This window comes from Rousettus aegyptiacus, unplaced genomic scaffold, assembly GCF_014176215.1.
Source record: "Rousettus aegyptiacus isolate mRouAeg1 unplaced genomic scaffold, mRouAeg1.p scaffold_m13_p_7, whole genome shotgun sequence".
NCBI lineage: Eukaryota > Metazoa > Chordata > Mammalia > Chiroptera > Pteropodidae > Rousettus > Rousettus aegyptiacus.
The window spans coordinates 21,158,933-21,180,379 of record NW_023416310.1 but is presented as its reverse complement, the minus strand read 5'-3'; the positions used below and the strand labels follow the sequence as shown (position 1 = coordinate 21,180,379).

Here is a 21,447-nt window from a genome sequence, read left to right as displayed (position 1 = left end):
TTGTTAAATTTGCGCAGAATATCAAACTGGAGAGAGTGAGCTAATTAAAATTGTCAGAGAAGTTGCCCCAAACACTGGAAATACAATGTCTAAATCCAGCCGGGAAGAAGCAGCCATTGGCATCTTTTGACAGCTCTTCTTTGACTATACGGAAGCCAGTTTATTTATTCACAGCTATTTGTGAAATACTCTGTTGTCTTATAACCTTCCAAGAATCTTACACCAATCTACTTAAGGCCCAAATTAAATGATTTATGTTTGCATTTCCTCTGAATAGCTTCGAGCTACTCCATCTTACAGCTTAGGCTTTCCTTTTCTCTTTCTTTCTCTTTTGGTGCTTAGACTCATTTTCATATCTCTCTTCCTCCTTCTCTGGGTTTTATCTCAAAAGTGCAGAAATGAGACTTCTTTAAGAGGATAACATTAAGGCAGTTCATGAAGTATCATTTTTAGGTCTGAAGGGAGCAGGAAGACATCTGGCAAATGCCAAACAGAGAGTTGGGCACTGGGGGTTTGGGTGCCGTGTCCCCACTATTAACTTCAGGTGAGAACTTTTCAGAAGCCATAAAATGGTTTACCCCCAGGAACATTTAGAAAAAGCAAGAGAGACTTCCTCATTCCTTCCTGAGTGGACAGTGCTGGTGGCAGTGAGGTGACCCTGGGCTAATGTCACAGAAATCCTGGAAAAGCCAGAAGGACTGCAGTAGAACCATTGCACAGAGACCTGTTCCTTGGCTATCTGCTCTGCTTCTCCCTCATGTGATCCCCTGAGGTTACCTTGCCTTCCCATGGTCACTGTCACTTTTATGATAGAGCTCATGTTGGTGCCTCTCAGAATCTGCCAAGGATTTCTTCTCAGAGGCTCTTGGCACCAGCCACAGGGAAAAGGAAAGAACCACTTGCAACTCAGATGGGTTAGAGCGGTAGGATAAGCTGCAGATGCTGCTCACCGAGGCACCATCTCTGCCGTATTGATCTCAGAGAGTTCCTGGGCAAAACTGGTACTGTCTCAGCCACTATTTTCATGAAATATGAAGCAGAACTGCAAATGTTTGTTCTGGGTTGGGTTTTCTGCCTGGTCTAATAACAGGGTGATTATTGGGCAATGTCACATACAATCAGCCAATGATGTAGCAAGCCAAATGAAACTGTATACTCTAGCTCTTATTTTGCCATTCATCTTTTCAATGATCCCAGGCAAGCCACATTGCTTCTGGAAAACAAATTTCCTAATCAATTCGAAAAGGCCACTGTATGTACATTTACCTCCTGGATGTTAATGAGGAAGAATTATTATGACATACAAGCACTTATGCATAAACGGTTTTCCTATTAACCAATTTTGTTGGACTGTGATATTCAACTAGAATAAAATCCTATTTTAAGAGAATCATGCAAAAGAGTTAGCTTAACAAAGCAAAAATGACCATTAAATAAAATTGGAAGATAAATGCTTGCTTCTCCTTGATCTTGACATCCAGTGATCAGATCACGTTAATCCTTCCTTTGTAGTGACTTTTCGCAGAGCATGCTTTTCCACTTTTCTTAAGCAGTATTTGATCATTTTTGATTCAACTAAAATTGAATCTTTGGTCAAAAATTATCAATAGCTTTTTTGCTGCTTTCACGAAAAATTCCGAAATCCTTAAGACCTTTCCAGAGTCTCCTCTATGGAACTTCTGGGTTTGCCACTACGATCCCTCTTACTTTCCAAATAAATGTTATTTTGCAGACTTGGCTTGTGTCACTTCTCACACCTAGAGTGCTTTTTCCTTTTATCTGTTGAAATTCTGATACTTTTTCCATGTTTCATTTATATCTTCACTCATCTACTAGAATATATACTCCGTGAGGGTAGGGATTTTTGTCCATTTGGTTTACTGCTACGCAACAGAATGCCTGCTAAATGATTGAATGAATGAAACCAATCCATTAGCAAGTCCTGTTGGTTTTATTTTCCAAATCTGCTATTTCTCTCTACTTCCATGTCGCTGGTCCATGTTGCTGACATGTCTTGTCTGGACAATTAACACAATAGCTTCCTATCTTGTCTTCTTCCTCTGATGTTGTACATTATTTGCCACAGCCCTTTCTACATTGAATAGCCAGTGTGATGCTTTAAAAAATGTAATCATATTTCATGATTCTCCTGTTTAAAATCCCTCATTGGCTTTCATTTGCCCTTAGGATAGTGTCCAAGCTCCTTAAGATGGTTTATAAGGCCCTAAAGGATTTGCCTCCTAAACTCCTCTGTATTTAATCTTTTAACACTGTTACTTGGATAAGGAAAAGATGACAGCCAGTAAAGGCCTGGAAGAAGGACCTTCCAAGCTGAAGAAAGAGCCAGGGCAAAAAAAAATCAGATATGAGAATGAGGTTGGTGGTTTGAAGAACATGAAGGAGGCCAGTATGCCTGAAGCACAGTGAGTGAGTGAGTGAGAGAGAGAGAGAGAGAGAGAGAGAGAGAGAGAGAGAGAGAGAGAGATGAAAAGTTCTGGGAGGTAAGCAGGGATCAAATTACATGGGCACTAGACAAATTAATAGTCCACCAAGATGTTGTTAGTTGTTTATTTACTAGAACTCTTCAGGACTATACAATATTCTTTTCAGAAGAAATTTCTTAAAGAGCCTGCCTGGGTTAGAGGCTGAGCTTTCAAAGGCAGTGCCTGGTGTGGTACCCCTTGGGGTGGAAACTTTGGGCATGGGGCTTTCCCACCTCTGCCGAGATCTCATCCTTTAGGAAACAATGGACTTGCCCAACATCCAGAGATAACACAGGCTTAGACACTGAGCAGTGCAGGGGACCTCCCTGAATGCTCTAGATTGCACAAAGCATCCAGGGAAGAAGGAAGTTCCTGTTATGGTGGAATTTGACTTTCTTAGTCCCTGGCAACTGGCAGTTTGCAGTCAGACTAGATTTGATTTGGAAAATAAGGTGATGTGATAAGTCAAGTGTGGTGGAGTAAAACTGTACTCAATACAACTGTGCAGGTGAAAGCAAAATATTAGCCAGTAGTGAATAGTCATACGTGGGTGGAAGGAGTAGAGCTGTGGGCATGCACTCCATTTATTTTCATCTTTGCTTTCCTCTTTGTAAAACCCCCGTGCAGGGTCATTTTCAACATATGCTACCTTTCAGGTCCAAAGGGCCCCCAGTGGAGATAAGCAATGCCCGTGAGGATCACCGAGGGTCATGAGCAGACCAAAGAAGTGGAAGGAAGGAAAAGATGATGACAAGGAAAAGAAATAGCAGAGGAAGTAGTGAGGAGAGAAAGAGACAATGACCCCAAGCAACAGTAATCCTCTGCGTAGACAGAAGCGATGGCACCGGCATGGCATACGGTCTCAGGACAAGCCAAGGGAAGGTACTCGAGCCGGTTCTTCTTTTTCCCATTTTCCTTGCATCTCTTTTACTTTATTTCCTGCTTGGCTAACCCTTGATCTTTCAACACCTTTATCTGCCTCAAGGCAATATGGACTTCATTCCTTATTTCTGGCTCACTTGGGAGAGAGTATTGGGAAATTGTCCGGGGTTGAATCTCACATGGACCTGAGTTTCAGATCTGGCTCTGCCAACTTGTTGGCGCCACATCTTGGGGACTAGATCCTCAAAAGTCAAGAGCAGTGGCACATGTGTCATAGGGGTCAGTGAATCATCTGTTGACCAATACACTCTAACTGCCTCCTCGTTAGTTTACCCTCAGTTCTCTGGGTGGTGAGGACTTTTGTTCTTGAACGAACACTGATGAATGTTGAGGGCTGGCTAGAAGAGTGGTCAGAGGACACTGAAGAGCTGTGAGTTCACATTCCTATCTTTAAGCTGCTCTGATCTTGGTTCCCTCTCTAGTCCACCAGTTCTCAAATTTTACTGGGCATCAGAATCACCCAGAGAGCTTGTTAAAACACAGATTGCTGCCCTACTCCAAAGAATTTGGAATTGGGGGCCCGGGGTGGGTGGGGTAGAAGGCTCTAGGTGATGCTGATGCTGCTGGTCCAGGAACCACTAACCTAGTCTGTATCACATTTTCACGTTAGGAAAGCCAAAGTCATTTGTTTAAAGCACCGCTTTTATGATTTCACTTTTCTGCTTAAAACCATCCAGTAGGTTTTCGTGAGATATGTTTTGAAGTGTCAGCTGTAAGAATGAAATGATCAGACTTGCTTTGTTTGGCGAAGAGGAGGGAGGCGACCGCCTCTTCACCGGCTCCTCTTAGGGTGTGTCTCTGTGGGACACGTGCGATAGGCTAATAAAAGGCTGACCTTTTGATTTTACGGTGTGAGGTCTCCAGACTTCTGACCCTTGGATCCATAAATACTTAGCTCCAGAAGGAGCTCGGTGGTCTTTAGCTGTTCAAGAGATAATTGCGAGGTGTATGTTTTTATCTCTCAAGGCGATCAGAGAAATCGTGATTGGCATGTAAATCTGTAATGCTTACTCACAGATAAATTATGTCCTCTTTCTTCTTTTTTTATATTTTGGTTTCAAAAGTTTTTTGTTGTTGTTGTTGACGGGATTATTTTATTTCCCTAACACAACCCTTTCCACTGTGCATTTCTGTGAGAAACACTGTGCCAACCTAGGCTGATGCAATTAGATTACCTCCCGCAGGAATTTGAGATCAGACCTGAGAGACCTGATCTGGGTGGGGAGGGGGCGGGATGGGGGGGGATAGGGAGGATGGCGGGGGGTGAAGGGAGAGGCAGGGAGGATGGAGCAGACATACAGAGAGAAACAGAGGCTGCTGTTCCTGCCTTGGGTTCTGTAAGCTACTCCATGTCCTGCCCAAATCTCCTTTCTTTGCTTAAGGAAATTGGCCTTGGATTTCTGCTAACTGCAACCAAACTTACCTGCACCGAGATATTCCCTGTTGCCTTCATGCATAAGTCCAGATTCCTGGCCATAGTAACAAAGCTCTTCAAGATCCAGTGCCTATTTATCTCACCATCTCAACTCAATATGTTCCCTTCCTGCTTTATATTTCAGTCATATTTAGCTATTTTTTTTAGCACTTCCTTTTTTTTAAGGACTCGGGCATGCTGTGTTTATAACACTCCTTTCTCCTCATCTTTGTCTGGCCAGTCCCGGTTTGGCCTTCAGATATCAGTATAGGTATGTCGCTTCCTCCAGGAAGCCCTCACAGCTACACAGCTGCTTCTCCACATTCTCAGTGTACCTTACGCTCCCGAGTCCTAACACCAACATAAGACATCATAGTCGCCTGGTGACTTGTCTTTCTTCCTTCCTAGATTTTGAGCTCTGTGAGGATATAGACTGAGTCTTCATTGCTGATGCAGCTGGGTGTCAAACACAGTACCTGGTACTTGGCTGGCACCTAATAAATGCTTGTCAGGTGAATAAATGATGTGCCTCCCTTGCCATTAGTCACCTACCCCAGCAGCAGATTGAGTGTTGAGTAGAAAAAATGAAAACTACTTTGGCCTCAAGCTATAGACAATAATTTGGAAATACTCCTGAGGTAAAGAATCTGATATCGCCATGGTTTGGGAATATCCTATTACTTTCATTGTCTCTTTCCCCCTCTTATTTAATGATTGTGCCAGAGTTTCTAATTAGAGGAAAGGCCTCATGCGCTTATGAATTCAAATGTGCTATATCGCTAGGGAGATTTTAAGAATAAGGTTAGAATTTAGCATATCAGAAATTCAATCCATTTGAGATATCTCAAAAGAGGTTTGCTCTTGGGTCATTTAGCACAGACTTTCATAGTCACTGAAAACTGTTGTCATGGTAATCATGGAGCCTTTCATGGTTTCTGTATATGAGTTAATGAAGATACTGGGAACAGCCCAAAGGAATTCACACTTGGGCCTGCATTTGTCTTCATATTAACCCAATCATTGTTTTGAACACACATCTGTCCCTGGGCCGATTCTCTTGGCTCTTGTCCTTGACAGGAATAAATAAACAACTGATTCCTTTTTAGTATTTCAGGCTGGGAGGCTGTGCATGGCTGCCCTTTCGGTCTCATTTCAATGGGAAATCGCACATAGAGGGTTTAAAGGAGCAGAAGAAAAAGAATGCTGTGTGAAGCAAATCTCTTTATCTCATATTTTTAATTTTGCTGATTTCAAGGCAAAAAATGTAATGCCTATGAAGAAGTTTCCGTTGTGGAGAGCATAGAACACCGACTATATCTGAAGACTTTCTTTTACTGTCTTTTCTAAACATACCATAACTCTAGCTTCCATCAAGTCTACAAATTTAGATCCAGGTACCTCAGTGTTCTCACAACATTTGAGTGTGAGATTTTCCATCTATGTCCGGTCTTGCTAGTTACCTCCCCATATCTATTCTCCCTTCTTTTCTAGTAAGAGAACCCCTTACTTTTAGCTAGGCATGTGGATGCTTGAAATTAAGATATTTCCCATCCTCCCTTAATGACGGTCGATGGTATTTAGGTAGAAGAGGTACATTTGAATTTCTGGACTTTAAAGGGAATGGGTATATGCCCTTCATCCCTTCCTATTGATTGAAATGTGAGCGTGAAGTATGGAGCTGAGACAGTCATTTTAGACAAAGAGTTGGGACCACATTGAGAAAAGTGGAAGGACAAGACAGAGGAGTCTGGGTCTTTGAGGACTGGGAAGCTTTTATAAAAGCCCAGACTATGCTTACAGGAGAGAGAGAGAAACTTCTGTCTTATTTAAGCAACTGTTATTTTGGGTTTTCTGTTATCTAATCTTAACTGATATACCGGCCCAAAATGAAATTTATTTTTCTTTGTTTCCACTGATAGAGTGTGATGCCTCATGAGCTTTCCCATGAGATTTACCTTCTGATTCCAGGGCATACTGGAAGGTGGGCAGGACCTTTGAATGAGACAGACTTAATTTTCTGGTATGGAGAATTGAGACATCATTTCAATGGCAGTAAAATACCTATTCCAGATTAGCCATAGAGACATAGCGTCGCCTCATCTTCGTATGCGTATTTCTAATTTTTCTAGTGTAGTGAAACCACATATCTTTCACCCTACAATCAGGACTCCTATCTCAAATGCTTTTTGGAGTGAGATAGGTGATAAATAAGAATCACTACTAATTAGTCTGAGTGTAAAGTAATTGATATAAGAAAAAAGCCAAAACCAAAAACACCCTTCCAAATTATCAAAAACAGGTGTAATGACCCTCCACATGGGAGACATAAGCCATGTATCAGTGAGGAATTACAATTTTACTTACTGAATTTAGGCCTTTTAATCTTTGTCATTTCTTTATTTGAATGTATTCCAGTCACCAGCAAAACTACAGAAGAAAATACACAAACAAGAAAAGCCTAATTAATATTTTTTCACTGAACACTTTCTCTCTTTGACCATTGTATTTGCCTCAATCTCGCATTAAAGTATTCTCTTTGGTGAAACTAATTTCCCCATATATTAAGATTAGGAAATAAGATGTATTGTCTGTATACTTAGCCTCTCTTGAAAAGGTCTTTCAGGAATACCTTTTGGATAACTGTCCTTTATTTTGCTGTCTTTAAATTTCAACACACCAATCCTACTACCTCCATTTTCCAAAGGAGAGAATGTGATTAGCTTGGTCCCAGGAATGAATGACAGAGACAGGATGAGCACCCAGACCCTTCTATGTTCTTTCCCCTGTGCCACACTGAGTTTCCACGTGGCCGGAGAACTGCGTGCGCGTGTGCATGTGCGTGTGCGTGCATGTGCGGCAGAAGGAGGGCTGCATGGAGGGGATGTGTAAAAAGCCCCAGAGGAGGGCTGTCTGGGAAAGGGAGCCGAGGAGCACGGGGACTGGGAGGTAGAGGGAGACTGGTCATCAGGTCTGCGGTGGACCTGCGTGCCCCTGGTGGCCCAGGTGTCTGTACCTGATTATGCGCCCCACAGAGGTCAGCTGCAAATGGCTGAGCTTCCTTCTCAGAACCTTCCTTCTGAGGAGCAGAACCTCAAGCAGCTTTTGGAAACTGCTCTCCTTCAGGAAGTGTGACAATAGGGGAAGAAGGGGGCCCTCTTTATCCTTTTTAATTTTAAAGTCACATTACCAGTTTGGGCCTTGTGTTTTTCAAAAATAACATTCACTGATTTTATTACCAAAACAATACACATTCTTTGTAGTAAAAATATAAAAAACACAAAAAGAAGTACAAAAAATATAGATGAACACAAAACTATTTTTAGTCTTTTTTCTATGTATAAATTTATTCATATGAGTACTTTCAAATAAACATTCAATCATGCTCATACTGTTCACAATGCTTTATAACTTATTTCTACTTATTTCTGCAAACTTGTCATTAAATGTTACTCTCACAATAATTTTAATTGCCCACAAAGGATTGTACTATATGCATGTATTGTAATTCAGCCAATCTCCAATTTAACGTAAACAGATCCATCTTTGCACTGATCCATTATCATTTCCTTAAAATAAATCTCCAAATAGGATTTCTTGTCTGAAAGCTATGCGCACTTAAAATTTTGACATATATTCTGAAAATTTCTACTAGTAATTTTTTTTTATTAGCAATGTCTGAAAAAGCTCACTTCTCTGTACTTATACTAATTCTACCAGTAGACAGAAAAGCAATGTGGTTTTTGTTGTTGTTGTTTTGTTTTGTTTTTCAAAGGGCTAGTCAATTCTATTCTTCTTCTTTACTCTCTAGGCATTCTTCCACCTTACCCACCAGAAGTTGGTACTGCTTTAACTCACTCCATTTCAGCCACTTCTCTGAGAAACCCACTTTCTGGATGGGGTTGGGTCTGGAGGTGAACATGAGGCAACAGAATAATCAAAATAGGTATTTTATTTCCGTGTGTGTGTGTGTGTGTGTGTGTGTGTGCGTGTGTGTGTGTGTCTTAACAGAACACAGATGCTCAATTTAGGTAGAAATAGACTTAGGAATTCTCGAATTGGAAACTGTCATTAAAATAAAATGTGGCAGTGTCACCAAGTGTTTGTTTGTTATGAAAACTTTATATCTTCTGGTTTTCTAGCTAATTTGTGCCAATGGTGCAGCTACTGAATTATCCCCAATTTTGACTACTGGCATTAGTGGAGACCTTGGACAGTTGACATACCATGTCCTGTATTAACAGAAACATGAAAGAGAACTGAGTGAAAACCAAGAGTCTAGCCAAAAAGAATGAAGGTGGACATTTTTTAGGTGTTATTTACTTCAGGGGTTTGGGTGGGTGTGAGTGTCTTGGAGGTCTAATTTTTATAATAGTCTCTGTGTCATTTATTTCTGTGCCCAGACCATATTTTCATTTTATACACAAAAACAAACACCCAGAATCCTAGAATATTTTTGAAAACAAGTACTATATATATATATATATATATATATATATATTATACGAGTTAAGTAGATGGTCTAAGTGAAATAGTAATAAATTTGGGTATCCATTTTTGTGGAAAACCAAATCCTGTCCTGTCCTGGGCCTGTATGTCTGTGGTAAGTGGTTTATAAGTCTCAGTATCACTAGGACCATAAATATTTCAGTAAGACCACCCCATCACTTGCATTTGCTCACTCAAGACCCTCCAGCCGAAAACCATAGCTGGGTTCACTTTTACAGCAGTGGTTAATAAAGTCATTATTTTCAGTGGTACACGAGGGCCCTTCCCTCAGCTCAGATGCTTGCTAATTAAAGCTCTGCAAAGACCACTCCTCAAGGGACTGGTCAGTAAGGCTGCAATGCACATGTGCCCTAGAGCAAGTCTTCATTGCTAGAATTGCAAGACCTCTCTTGCTGCATTAGAAATGGTGAATTGCATTTGAACTCAGGTGAGGGAAAATACAGTCTTGTGTGTGCCTTTCTATAGAAAGCCAGTTAGAGCATTGAGATGGCTGATGCTCACTTCAAAGTAAGTGAAACACAGGTGTGAAAGCCCGTCACTTCTTTAGGAGTAGCTATTTATCTGACTCCCAAGGCCATTCGTGTCTAGAAGCCTTGAGGAAATTATATCTGGAGACCAAAGTTCCAAGACAATCATAATTTACCAGCTATGCAGCAGTACTTCTCAATTGTTAAGGATTTAGTGTTCCAGTTTTGAGTAACATGAAGAGTTTCCACCTTTCGCTAGTAGTGCTTGAAATTTCAAAACGCTGAAATTACTTTTTCCAATAAAAACACTTTCCCCATTTCTCTCTCTCTTCCTCTCTAGTGCGGTCATCAGTACAGTGAAGAGATCTGAGGTGCAATTGTTCTCCAATTAAATTTAAATAAATGATCACTCAGGTAATTTATAGATGGAGAACATATACTTGAATTAGCTTGAAACAATGTTCAATTTCATTAATGATAAAAAATGTAAGCTAAGGCAAAATAGCTAGATGTTTTCCTATATTATATTAGTAAATATTGAATACAAGACTAGACTTAATCCTGACACAGCTTTGGGGTCAGGGTGCCCCAGTCACTTTACAGAGTCTAAGCAGGTAGAGTCATTCTGGAAAACTTTGGGAACGTATTTCAATGACCTTAAAAAATTTATATTTTTTTGTCTTAGAATAGATACCCCTAGGAATATGTCCCAAGTTATAATTAGAGATGTAGACTAGATTTATGTAAAAAATGTTCATTACAGCATTAATGGTCATCTGGAAATCATGAAATATTGGAAATGTTCCAAAAGTAGGGGAATCCTAAGCGTTTATTACAAATGATATGTAGAAACATATTCAATGAAACGAGATATGTTCAGCTCTAATCCTAAGAATGATTCTGACAAAGTTATAATATATGTAGAGAAAAATTATTGGAACAAATATGCCAAATGTTAATAATCCAATGATTGTGGGAAGAATAATTTTAACTTCTGTTTTATATTTCTGTATTTTTCCCATTTAAAAATATATTTCTCATATATATTCTATACTTTATGTAAAATATTTCTTTAACAATTAGAAAAAGCCAACATAATTGTTTTTTAATTTGGTCATATTGAAATCATAGATACTTACAATAACGAAGCGTGCTTTCTGAAATCATTGGTATGGTTAATATGAACTTGTGTTCCAGTTTTCCTGTCCGTAATGAGTTATAATCAGACCATTTACTTTCAAGAAAACTTCTAATCAGTGACCAAATCAGTGAGTACTTACTGAATACTTATTATGTGTCTCTGGAACATTTCTAGAAATGCCTCATTCTAGCCCATAAATTTTTCGTTAGATCCTTTTAGAGCCCCTCAAAATACCAACACTGGTGGTGTTGACAAGCATTCTCTCCTCAACCACACTTTAGTCAGGTTCCTCTAAGCCCTCTGCTCAACTAGTCTTTGACCTTGGGCTTCATCCTTGTTGGACCTGCAATGCCCAGTTTCAGCGAGAATCCTGTTTAGAGAGTATCCTGTGCCCTTGATGTCTACTCGCTCTGGTCTGCCATTAGTAAGGATGCTGTTAAGTTGCTTCACCAAAGATTGTCCTACCCTTGAGGTCTCCTCTTAGTAATTTCCATCCACTGATCCCTGCGACCTCCTCCTTGGCTAGAAATCCCCACTTTCCTTGTTGTATTTGGAACCGAGCCCAGTTCTGTATTGAGGTCTCTTTTCCCCAGTTGCAAGAGTTTATGATGAAAATCTGTTTTTACCACTTTAACCACTGTCCAGCTCTGATTTTTACAGAGTCCACAATGCCTTCCTGAAAACATTTATAAAGCAGATCATTTGAAAGTAGTTCAAATTTCCCCCATGCTTTAATTTGATTTTACATACTCAATGAAATGTCTAACGTCAAATAAATCAGAGCTTCATAGCAAAGACAGGACAACATTGTCCACAATCACATAAATAATAAAATTATGCTTCAAATCGTACAATCTTAAAGCTTGTCGGAGTGTTGGAAGTCATCCTTTTATTTTATAAAAAAGAAGCCAAGGTCAAGGTTTACACCTTGGCTAAAGCTACAGTTCTTTGGAGACAGAAGTTAGAAGTAGAATGCAAGTTTGCTGGCCATAGCCTTTGCCTCATCATTCACTCGCTCCCCATGAATGCAGTCATTGTTTATACGTGGTGCTCCAATGATAGTGGGCAGCATAAAACTCTGCTATGTCATAAATTTAAATATATCTAAGCAAACATGCTAGATCTGATATATATTAATTAAACACTTAATTGACATTAACTAAGAGAGCTTTTGGGGCATCACTGGATAGCTATGTGATATGATTTATAATAAATATACATATTTTCATCTTCTGGCTTCAGTTTTGGCCATAATTCTGGCTTGCAGCTTCTGAAAGCCTTGAAATTTCCTGAGTGATAAGAATATTGGGATAATGTTTTCTTATAATATATATTTTTTTGGTCTTCAGTTCCTGAAATCATTTCAGAGTCATAAAAATGAATCAGATATTGAGTTATTGGTAACACGCCCCTTTCAATCACATCTAAATGTATGTTAATGAGATGAATTTTGAGCATCCCCTAAAGATGAAAGAGCTGGTTGCCAGGGGAACCAACCATGAATTGAGAATTAGAATGTTCATTCTCATCCCTTGATTTCCCAAGAGGGGAATGGGGCTGGAGGTTGAATCAATCACCAATGGCCAATGAGTTAATCAATCATGCCTATGTAATGAAGCCTCCATAAAAAATAAAAAAACAAAAGATAGGGTTTGGAGAGCTTCCAGGTTAGGGAACCAGGATGATTCTGTGCCGCTGCACCATGACCTAAACTCTAGGAGAACAGCTCTTTTGTTTAGGACTTTGTCCTATGTATCTCTTCATCTGGCTGTTGATTTGTGTCCTTTAATATTCTTTATAATAAGTCAGTTATCTAGTGAGTAAACAAGATTCCAAAAAAGGATCATGAGAACCTCTGATTTATGCCAGTCAGTCAGAAGCACAGGTAACACCCTGGACTTATGGTTGGCATCTGACTATGGGGACAGTCTTGTGGGACTGAGCCCTTAATCTAGAATCTGATTCTACTTTCAGGTAGATAGTGTCAGGATTGAGTTGAAGGAATTGCTTGGTGTAGGAGGAAAAACCTACACCCTGGGATTGGGCATTATGTAGTGGGCTGATATGATTTCATATCCACTTGTTTATAACTTAAGTTGTTTTAATCCATGTGTTTATGGCAAAGACAAAAAAAAAACAGTTGGTTTTAGAAGTTGTTTTAATATAAGAATGAAGTAAATTGTGTTAGGATGTCACCATCTCATTCCTTGTCATCAATAAGCAGTCAACAGCCCAGCTGCTAACAGGCTCCTAGAAGTTTATCGATAAGAACATGTGGGGAAGCAACTATGGTAAGGAGACATTTAAACTATAAATAGTGAGAGTTCATGAGGACTATCCCAGAGTTTTCAGTTTGGGTGAAACACTTTGCTGACCTAAATAGCTGTTTGAAGACCTTTGGGACATTAGCTCCTGTATTGGAGAGGTACTCTTCCGCAGTCAGTGGCAAAAGTCGCTCGCTGGCCTTGCGGAGACCATCCTGCCTGCCAATACCAGCACTGTCATATCCTAGAGGTGCGCCCCAGCACTGTCATATCCTAGAGGTGCGGCTGTAAGTCTAGTGGTGGTCAGCTAAGCCATCTCTCCTTAGTGCCTACTCATATAAAAAGGTACAGCTCATCTGAACTTGGGCTTTATTACTTTCATCTCTCCTTGCCTGGAACAATAGTGTAATTAATTTATCATTGCCTTTGAAGTGTTATTTCTTTATTGGCTTATGAAGAGATGTTATTTTCTATGCTATTGGCTTATGAAGTTTCCACAATGAACCTATGTTAAATAAATTGCTGGCAAAGACAAACTCAGCCTCTAATCATGATTTGCTGCTTCAAACATAACAGTTGTAGAATTGAACTCTACTACCTTAAAAATCGAGCGTCCCTCAGGAGAGTAATTTATTTAGGAGCATTTCTTGAGTGCCTATGAAATGTGTTGAGCACTGGAAATGCAACAATGAGCAAGACACAAGCTTTTTAGGGGGAGCCAGACTAACGGTGAGGTGAATGCCATGCAGCCACAATGGGATTCGATGCAGGCCCCCGAGGAAGCACACAGGAAGATGGCCTAATCAAATGGGGGGAAGAGGGAAATTTTGTGGGGGTTTGGGAATGGGAGGAAAAGCATTTCAGGAAAGGGAACAGCATAGTCAAAGGCTTGGAGGTGACAAATGATATGACCCTCAGGGGAATGAGACGGTTAATACTTCCCAGGTCCCCAGAAATCAGGGCGGGTGCTGAGGCAGAAAGGAGAGCAGGAGAAGATAGTAAGAGCCTATCAGGAAGGGATGTAGGTTCCTTTGTAAAGACAATGGGAAAACACTGAGGAGTTTAAATCAAAAGAGTGGTGATCAGAAGTGGGCGTTGCTGAGGTTAATCAGGGTGTGGAAGGGAGTGAGTGAGAGGGGTACGTATTCCGGGAAAGAGGAAATTGTAGTACTGAGGAAGGGCGATGGGGAATGGCCCTGGAACGGAGACAAGCGGTTGCATGAGAGAGACGCCAGGGAGGCAGACAAGCGAGGGCAATCGAGAGGGGAATTTGTGATAGGAGCTTCCTTTTCCTACTTTGATTTCTTGCTTTCTGAATGAGCGCCCCTGAGGGGAAACATGTTTTGCAGAAAGGCAGGCTGAGAGAGGGCAGACAAGAAAAGAAGGTCAAGCTTCCCTTCTTGCTTCTGTAATGGGGACTTGGCAGAGTGTGCAACAGCCTCAGGGTTGGTTTTGTTTGTTTTACAGTAGCTAAGTCCTTCCTCTTCCTAACCCCCATATTCTATCCTATGTGAGAGCCCCTTTGCCTTCCCAGCTCTGTCGCTTCTTTCTCTCCCGGTCCCCAACTCTGCCAGGTAGACTCCCTCTGCACAGATCCTGGACACTCTGACTATATTATGGGTTGAGTTGTGCCCCCCCACTGATCCATATGTTGAAGGCCTAGCCCCCAATACCTCAGAATGTGACTTTACCTGGAAATGGGGTCATTACAGACGTAATCAGTTAAGTTAGGACACAGTCATTGTGGAGTAGGTTGGGCCCCTAATCCAGTATGACTGACTGGTGTCATTATAAAAAGCAGGAATCTGGACACACACACACATGCACAGAAGCCCCCCTCCCCCCTGCCCATACACACATGCAGAAGCCATGTGAAGATGAAGGCAGAGATTGCGGTGATATCAAAGATTGCCAACAAACACCAGAAGCTAGGACAGAGGACAGAGGACAGAGGCATGGAATAGACTTCACTTTCACAGCCCTCGGAGAAACATCAACCCTGCTGACACCTTGTTTTTGTACTTCTGGCCTGTAGAATTGTGAGAGAATGAAATTCTGTTGATCTTAGCCACCCAGTTTGTGGTATTTTGTTTTGGTATCCCTAGCACACTAGTATGGATTGTCTGTGAATCTTCCTAGGCAACAGTTTCACAGGGGCAGGGTCACTTGAGCTGACCAGGCCGCAGCACAATGGGACAAGATTAACATAAGATTTTCCCCAGGCTTAGTGCTAAACCCATCAGCACTTTTCCTTCTTCTGGTTGACCTGCTGCTTCTTGAAGGCAATTCTCTGGTGATAATGGATGAATTTAAATGGTTTCATCTCTAAAAGTCTGAGTTGCCAATGGTCCAAGTAAGGCCATGACAATGATAAATTTTTTTGAGAGCTTAAGAAACAAGTAGACCCCCTAAATTCACAATCTGTAAATATAGTGTATATTTGTTAGTTGCTAAAGAATACACACATAGATGTGTGTAACTGTATATAATATGTAATATGTAGATACACATTGATGTAATGGATATACTTGCTGTATATAAAAATATATATACACATACATCCTGAATTTAATTTACACTTAGCATTCTCACTTAAACGATTCCAAAATGTTTATCATCAAAAGATACACTGTGCTGTTTATATGGGCTGTTTAAATCTTTTCTTGGCAGAATTCTTCGGACCTTAGGAGAATGTTAACAGTGTATCCAGATACACATATAAATGTACTTACCAAGGAACATTTCAATAACAGATGCCTTCATAGTGAGGACAACGATCCCCATAAATATCAAAATGGCACCCTGGAGAGGAAGAAACAATAACATCATCATATTTCAGCCAAGAGTTCTGAATTGGATGCACCGAGTGTGGGGCGGTGCTGCTTCGAGACTTCCTGTACTAGCTCATAGAGGTGGCAGTGGCCAGCACACTGGTGCCCAGAGAGTCTGTTCTCAGTGACGAAACCCATTCTAGCCACCAGCCTCCCATTCTTCGGAGATTTTGTCTTTACTTAGAACTAAAGAGGAGATAACTTGATAATTTCGAGAACATGTTCAACCAATTTTTTAATTAGGACACAAGCCACGCTTATGGTATTGAGAGAATGTTTTAAGATTACAAAAAAAAATAAATATCATTCATCATTAATTCCGTAAGTATTTATTAAACTCCTATTATAGGGCTAGGTATTAGGTAGGAGGTGATAAAAAATGAAATTAAAAAGCAGTTCTTGCTCTTAAAAGACATATAATTTAATAGAAGTGGGAAAATATATGTGGACACAACACATTAAAGAATGCACAGGCCCCCTAAAAAGTATAGGGGGAGCTTAGAGAGCAGTGATTCTCAAACTTTGCCGTATGTCGGTATCATCTGAGACTTTTAAAAGACCTCGATGCCCAGAATCAGAATCTCTTGGATGTGAGGTCTAGGCATTAAGCTTTTAAAAAATCTCCCCAGTTTGAGAAACAGCAGCATAGAACAAGGCTTCCAAAATCTTAATGTACATACAAATCACCTGAGGATCTTGTTAAAAATGCAGATTCAAATTCAGAAGGTCTGGGCTAGTGTCAGACTTTCCCCAAAAGGCCAGGGAATTTTAGGGGAAGGAGAGATTGTCAGCCATGGAAATAAGAGAAAGTCTCATAGAGGTGGTAGCAATTGAGTCAATTTTGAAAGATGAACCGAATTTGAATATGTGGAAATGGGATAGAAATGACCAAAGTGGGAGAATAAGCCTGCCAAGATTTACTCATACCACCGTTAATTGAACATATGCTGTGACTATATTGTCTTGAATCCTCACAGTAAGCCAGAGTGGTAGATTTTACGATCCTCATTGAACAGAGGAGAAAACTAAGGCTTAGGAAAGTAAAATGTCATACCTGTGATGACCAGGCAGTGAGTAGGATTAGAACAGAGGTGAGAGTAGGTGGGAAGGATGTGTTCTGGTCTTAAGCAATAAGGAAAAACATTGTAGAGAAGTTAGACGTAAAGTCAGTTTGCTTTTTATGATACTTATAAGCTAGCAATTCGAAACAACATCAATGATAAAGCACTCCTCCCTTCTGGGGCAAATGGCTTCCATTACATCTCCTGCCACAGTGCCATTGCTGTGTGACCTAAAGCTGGTATTCATTCACAGCCCTACACTCTGCTGTGCTCAGCAACATGCTGGTAAACCAACTATCTTGGGGGTGGGGGGCGGGAAGGCCCTGACTAGCAGTGTTTGTCGATTGTGTGTTGTAAATCCTCCTCTCATGGCTGATTTTGAAGCCATCGAAGTGCAAGCTTGTATTCAATATTTAGATACAGTGCTATGCAGAGTTTCTTAACAACAATAACAACAACAAAACTATTAGATGATAGTAGAGGTAGTAATACAAGTACCTGATGCAATTAACTTAAATAAAACTGTTTAGTATATGAAAGATTTTATTACGAACAATTAAATTAGGCAGCTGGAGTAAACCCAAACAGAACTGATCACTTTGCTAATTTCCAGCAACAATTGCAATGTGTTAAATTTCCCAATTAAGGTAGTGGACCACTGATTAAGTAATCAGCAAATAATGGCCTTTAGCCTTAAAATAGAAATAAAATACATACAATCTATTTGGCAATTTGATGCTTAAATTGCTGGGTCATATTTTGAGAACAGAGTGATAACAAGTACAATTTTTTTTTTTTTTTTTGCCTTTTACTAATTTGAGATGTTCAGAACAACTTACATCTTTTTAGTACTGAAAACTTAACTTTCCTATGGGATAAATGTAGTATGTCAAGCTGCCCTTCTGGACCCATTTAACCAGCCCCACCAATTGGCTGTTACCATTCAGCATTGCAGCTTTCACTTGTGAGTCATCCTTGACTTCCCTTTTTTTTTCTCCTACCGCACATCTTTTCTATCAACCTAGCCTGTTGGCTCTGCATTCTTAACATTTCCAGAATCTGACCATTTCTCATCATCTTTACCATTGCCACCGAGTGCAGGCCGCACCTACTCTCTCCTATATTACTGCGATTAGCATCCTAACTAGGCTGTCTCTTTCTTCCCCTGCACTCTGCAGTCCCAAAAGCAGCCAGCAGGATCCTGTTTGAAGTCAATCATGGTATTCTTCTGGCCAAATTTCTACAGTGGCTCCCCACTGTACTCAGAATGAAAGCCAAAGTCTTCACAAGTGGCTCAAGAGCCTATGTCAGGAGTCACCAACCCCTGGGCTGCGGACCTGTACCAGTCCATGGCCTTTTAGGAACCGGGCCACGCAGCAGGAGGTGAGTAGTGGGTGAGCAAGCAAACCTTCGGCTGTATTTGCAGCCACTCCCCAGCACTAGCCTCACCACCTCAAGCTGCACCTCAGATTATCAGGCATTAGATTCTCATAGGAGCTCCAGTCTTTGGTGCCAAAAATGTTGGGGACCACTGCCCTACATGGATTGGCCACCACTGGCCCCTGTGATCTTATTTCCCACTACTCGCCCCCTCACTGAGCTCCAGGTACACTGGCCTCCTGGCTGTGTTTAGACCTTCTTACCTCAGGGACTCTGCACTTACTGTTTATAGTCTCTCGAAGTGCCCTTCTTCCAGATAAAAACATGATTTACTCCCTCATGTTTTCAGGTCTTTGCTTGATGTGTCTTCTCTTAAGACTTTCCCTAACCACCCAATTTAAAATCGTAACCCCTCTCCTACTCACCACCAAGTGGTACACCCTATCTTTTTTCTACTATCTTTTTTCCCATGTCACTTATCACTTCTGACATACTCTATCACGTGCTTATTTTATTCATTATTGTTTGTGTTTTCTGCTGGAATGCAAGTTCCTGAGGGCAGGGATGTTTATTTGATTTTTTATGTGCTCAGTAAATCTATGTCTAATCAATGAGTAAGAAATTAGGACTCTCTTCTTTCCCTAGGAAATAAAAAAAGGAAACAAAACAAAGGGGAGATAACCTTGTGAATACACTAAAAACTACTGAATTATACACTCTCAAAAGTGTATTTAGTGGTATGTGAATTATATCTCTATAAGTACCGTTGATAGTCAACAAGCAAACCAAAAGGGAAGATAGATTGCAGACAGAAGAGCTTTCAGATCTGTTGTACAACTTGAGAAGACACGATGGACCTGCTTTTTGCATGCCAGGGTGGATGAATAAAAAACACAACAGGATTCCAGGAAACACACCATCCCCAGAGAAGGGAGATATTACCCCAGTGCTGACTCATCGGTAATGGAACCTGACCAGAATCACTCTGGCCTCTTGGAATCAAAATGCTTTGAGGTTTCTTTCTCACCACTTCAATTTCTCTCCTTGCTCGGTCGTTTACTCAAACACTTAAAATGTAAATGTGCCTTTTAAAATGTGTGAAAAAAAAAATTCAGCCATTTAAGAAGCAGGGTTTGAGGATGGCCACCAGCACTGTTAAGCAGTTCTTGCAGGTGCTCCAACATCAAGGAGCTGAGGGGTAAACGGTGCATAATGTTGAGACCTTAATTCCTCACATGTTCACCAGGGTTCTAACAAAACTGCAACAATGGGGGTTTTCAAAAGAATGTGTTACTGATTCACAAATTTATAGATCATGCCATGAGATATAATATAGAGTCCTGAATATGAAGTTCTGGTGAGACAAATGAAGCCTGATTGTGAAATAAAAACATACATTAATGTAAGTAGAGTAGCTAACCCATATAAATAGATCTCTTATTGTTCAGATTTAGAAAAGAGCAAGGTAATAGTAAATAATAGTATCATATTTATGTGGTTTTTCACAGTTTCATCCATGTGGTAGCATATGTCAGGATTTTTTTAAGGCCGAATAATATTCCATTGTATGTATATACCTCATTTTGCTCATCCATTTATTGGTCGATGGACACTGGGTTACTTCCCCATTTTAGTTATTGTGAATAATGCTGCTATGAACATGGATATACAAACATATCTTTAGGACCCTGCTTTAAATTCTTTCGTGTATATACCCAGAAGTGGAATTACTGGATCGCATGGTAACTCTATATTTAATTTTTTGAGGAAACTCCATACTGTTTTCCAGAGTGACTGTACCATTTTACTTTTCCATTAACAGTGCACAAGGTTTCCAATGGCTCCATATCCTTGTCAACATTGATTTTCTGTTTCTTTTGACAGCAGTCATCCTAATGAATATAAGATGGCATCTCATTGTAGTTTTGATTTGCATTTCCCTAATGATTAGCGATGCTGAGCATCTTTTTATGTATTTTTGGCCATTGTGTATCTTCTTTGGAGAAACATCTATTCAATCGAATACTTTGTCCAGTTTTTAATCAGGTTGTTTGTTGTTGTTATTTTTCTTTGTTTTTTTTTTATTGTTGAATTTTTGAAATTATCTGTACATTCTGAATTTATTATTCCCTTATCAAATATATGATTTGCAAATATTTTCTCCCATTCTATGAATTGCTTTTTTATTCCTTTGATCGTGTCTTTTGATGCACAAAATTTTTAAATTTTCATGAAGTCCAATTTGTCTTTTTTTCTTTTGTTGTCTATGGCTTTGGGTGTTATATCCAAGAAATCATTGCTAAACCCAATGTTTAGAAGCTGTTGTCATATGTTTTTTCATTAAAACTTTATAGTTTTAGGTCTTACATTTAGAGCTTTGATTCATTTGAGTGTTAGGTAGCTGTCCATCTTTGTTCTTTTGAATGTGTATATCTGCTTTTACTGGCACCATTTGTTGAAGAGACTGTCTCTTCCCGCCGCATCCCCCACCCCCACATTGAATGGTCTTGGCACTTTTGTCAAAAATCATTCGACCATGTATATGAGAGTGAATTTCAAAACTCTCTTATTCTATCTATTGGTTTATATGTGTGTCTCTGTGCCAGTACCACACTGTTCTGATTACTGTAGTTTTGTAGTCAGTTTTTAAAATCAGGAACAGTCCTCCAGCTCTCCTTTTCTTTTTCAAGATTTTTTTTTTTTTTTTTTGGCTTTTGGGGCCCTTTGATATTCCATGTAAGTGTTTGGATAGGTTTTTCTATTTCTACAAAAAGAAAGTTGGGTCTTTGATAGGTATTGCATTGTATTTTTAGATTGCTTTGGGTACTATTAATATCTTAACAATATTAAGTCTTCCAATATGTAAATTTGGAATATGCGTCAATTTATAAATATCTTCTTTAGTTTCTTTAAGCAATGTTTTATAATTTTCATTGTACCAGTCTTTCACCTTCTTGA

At 39.9% G+C, this 21,447-nt stretch overlaps 1 protein-coding gene across 5 annotated transcripts in view; it reads right to left on the bottom strand.

The window, feature by feature from the left end:
* Nucleotides 1–21,447, bottom strand: part of VIT (vitrin) — a 91,273-nt gene that overhangs the window by 55,615 nt on the left and 14,211 nt on the right. For 4 of the 5 annotated variants that reach the window (XM_016162517.2, XM_016162516.2, XM_016162519.2 and 1 more), the window contains 2 exons: nt 15,950–16,019; nt 7,204–7,266 (listed from right to left, as the gene is read on the bottom strand). In XM_016162517.2, coding sequence (XP_016018003.2) covers nt 7,204–7,266; nt 15,950–16,001 — 115 coding nt within the window. In that variant the 5' untranslated portion in view covers nt 16,002–16,019. The remainder of the gene's footprint in view (nt 1–7,203; nt 7,267–15,949; nt 16,020–21,447) is intronic. The other variant, XM_016162520.2, reaches the window with a different exon arrangement.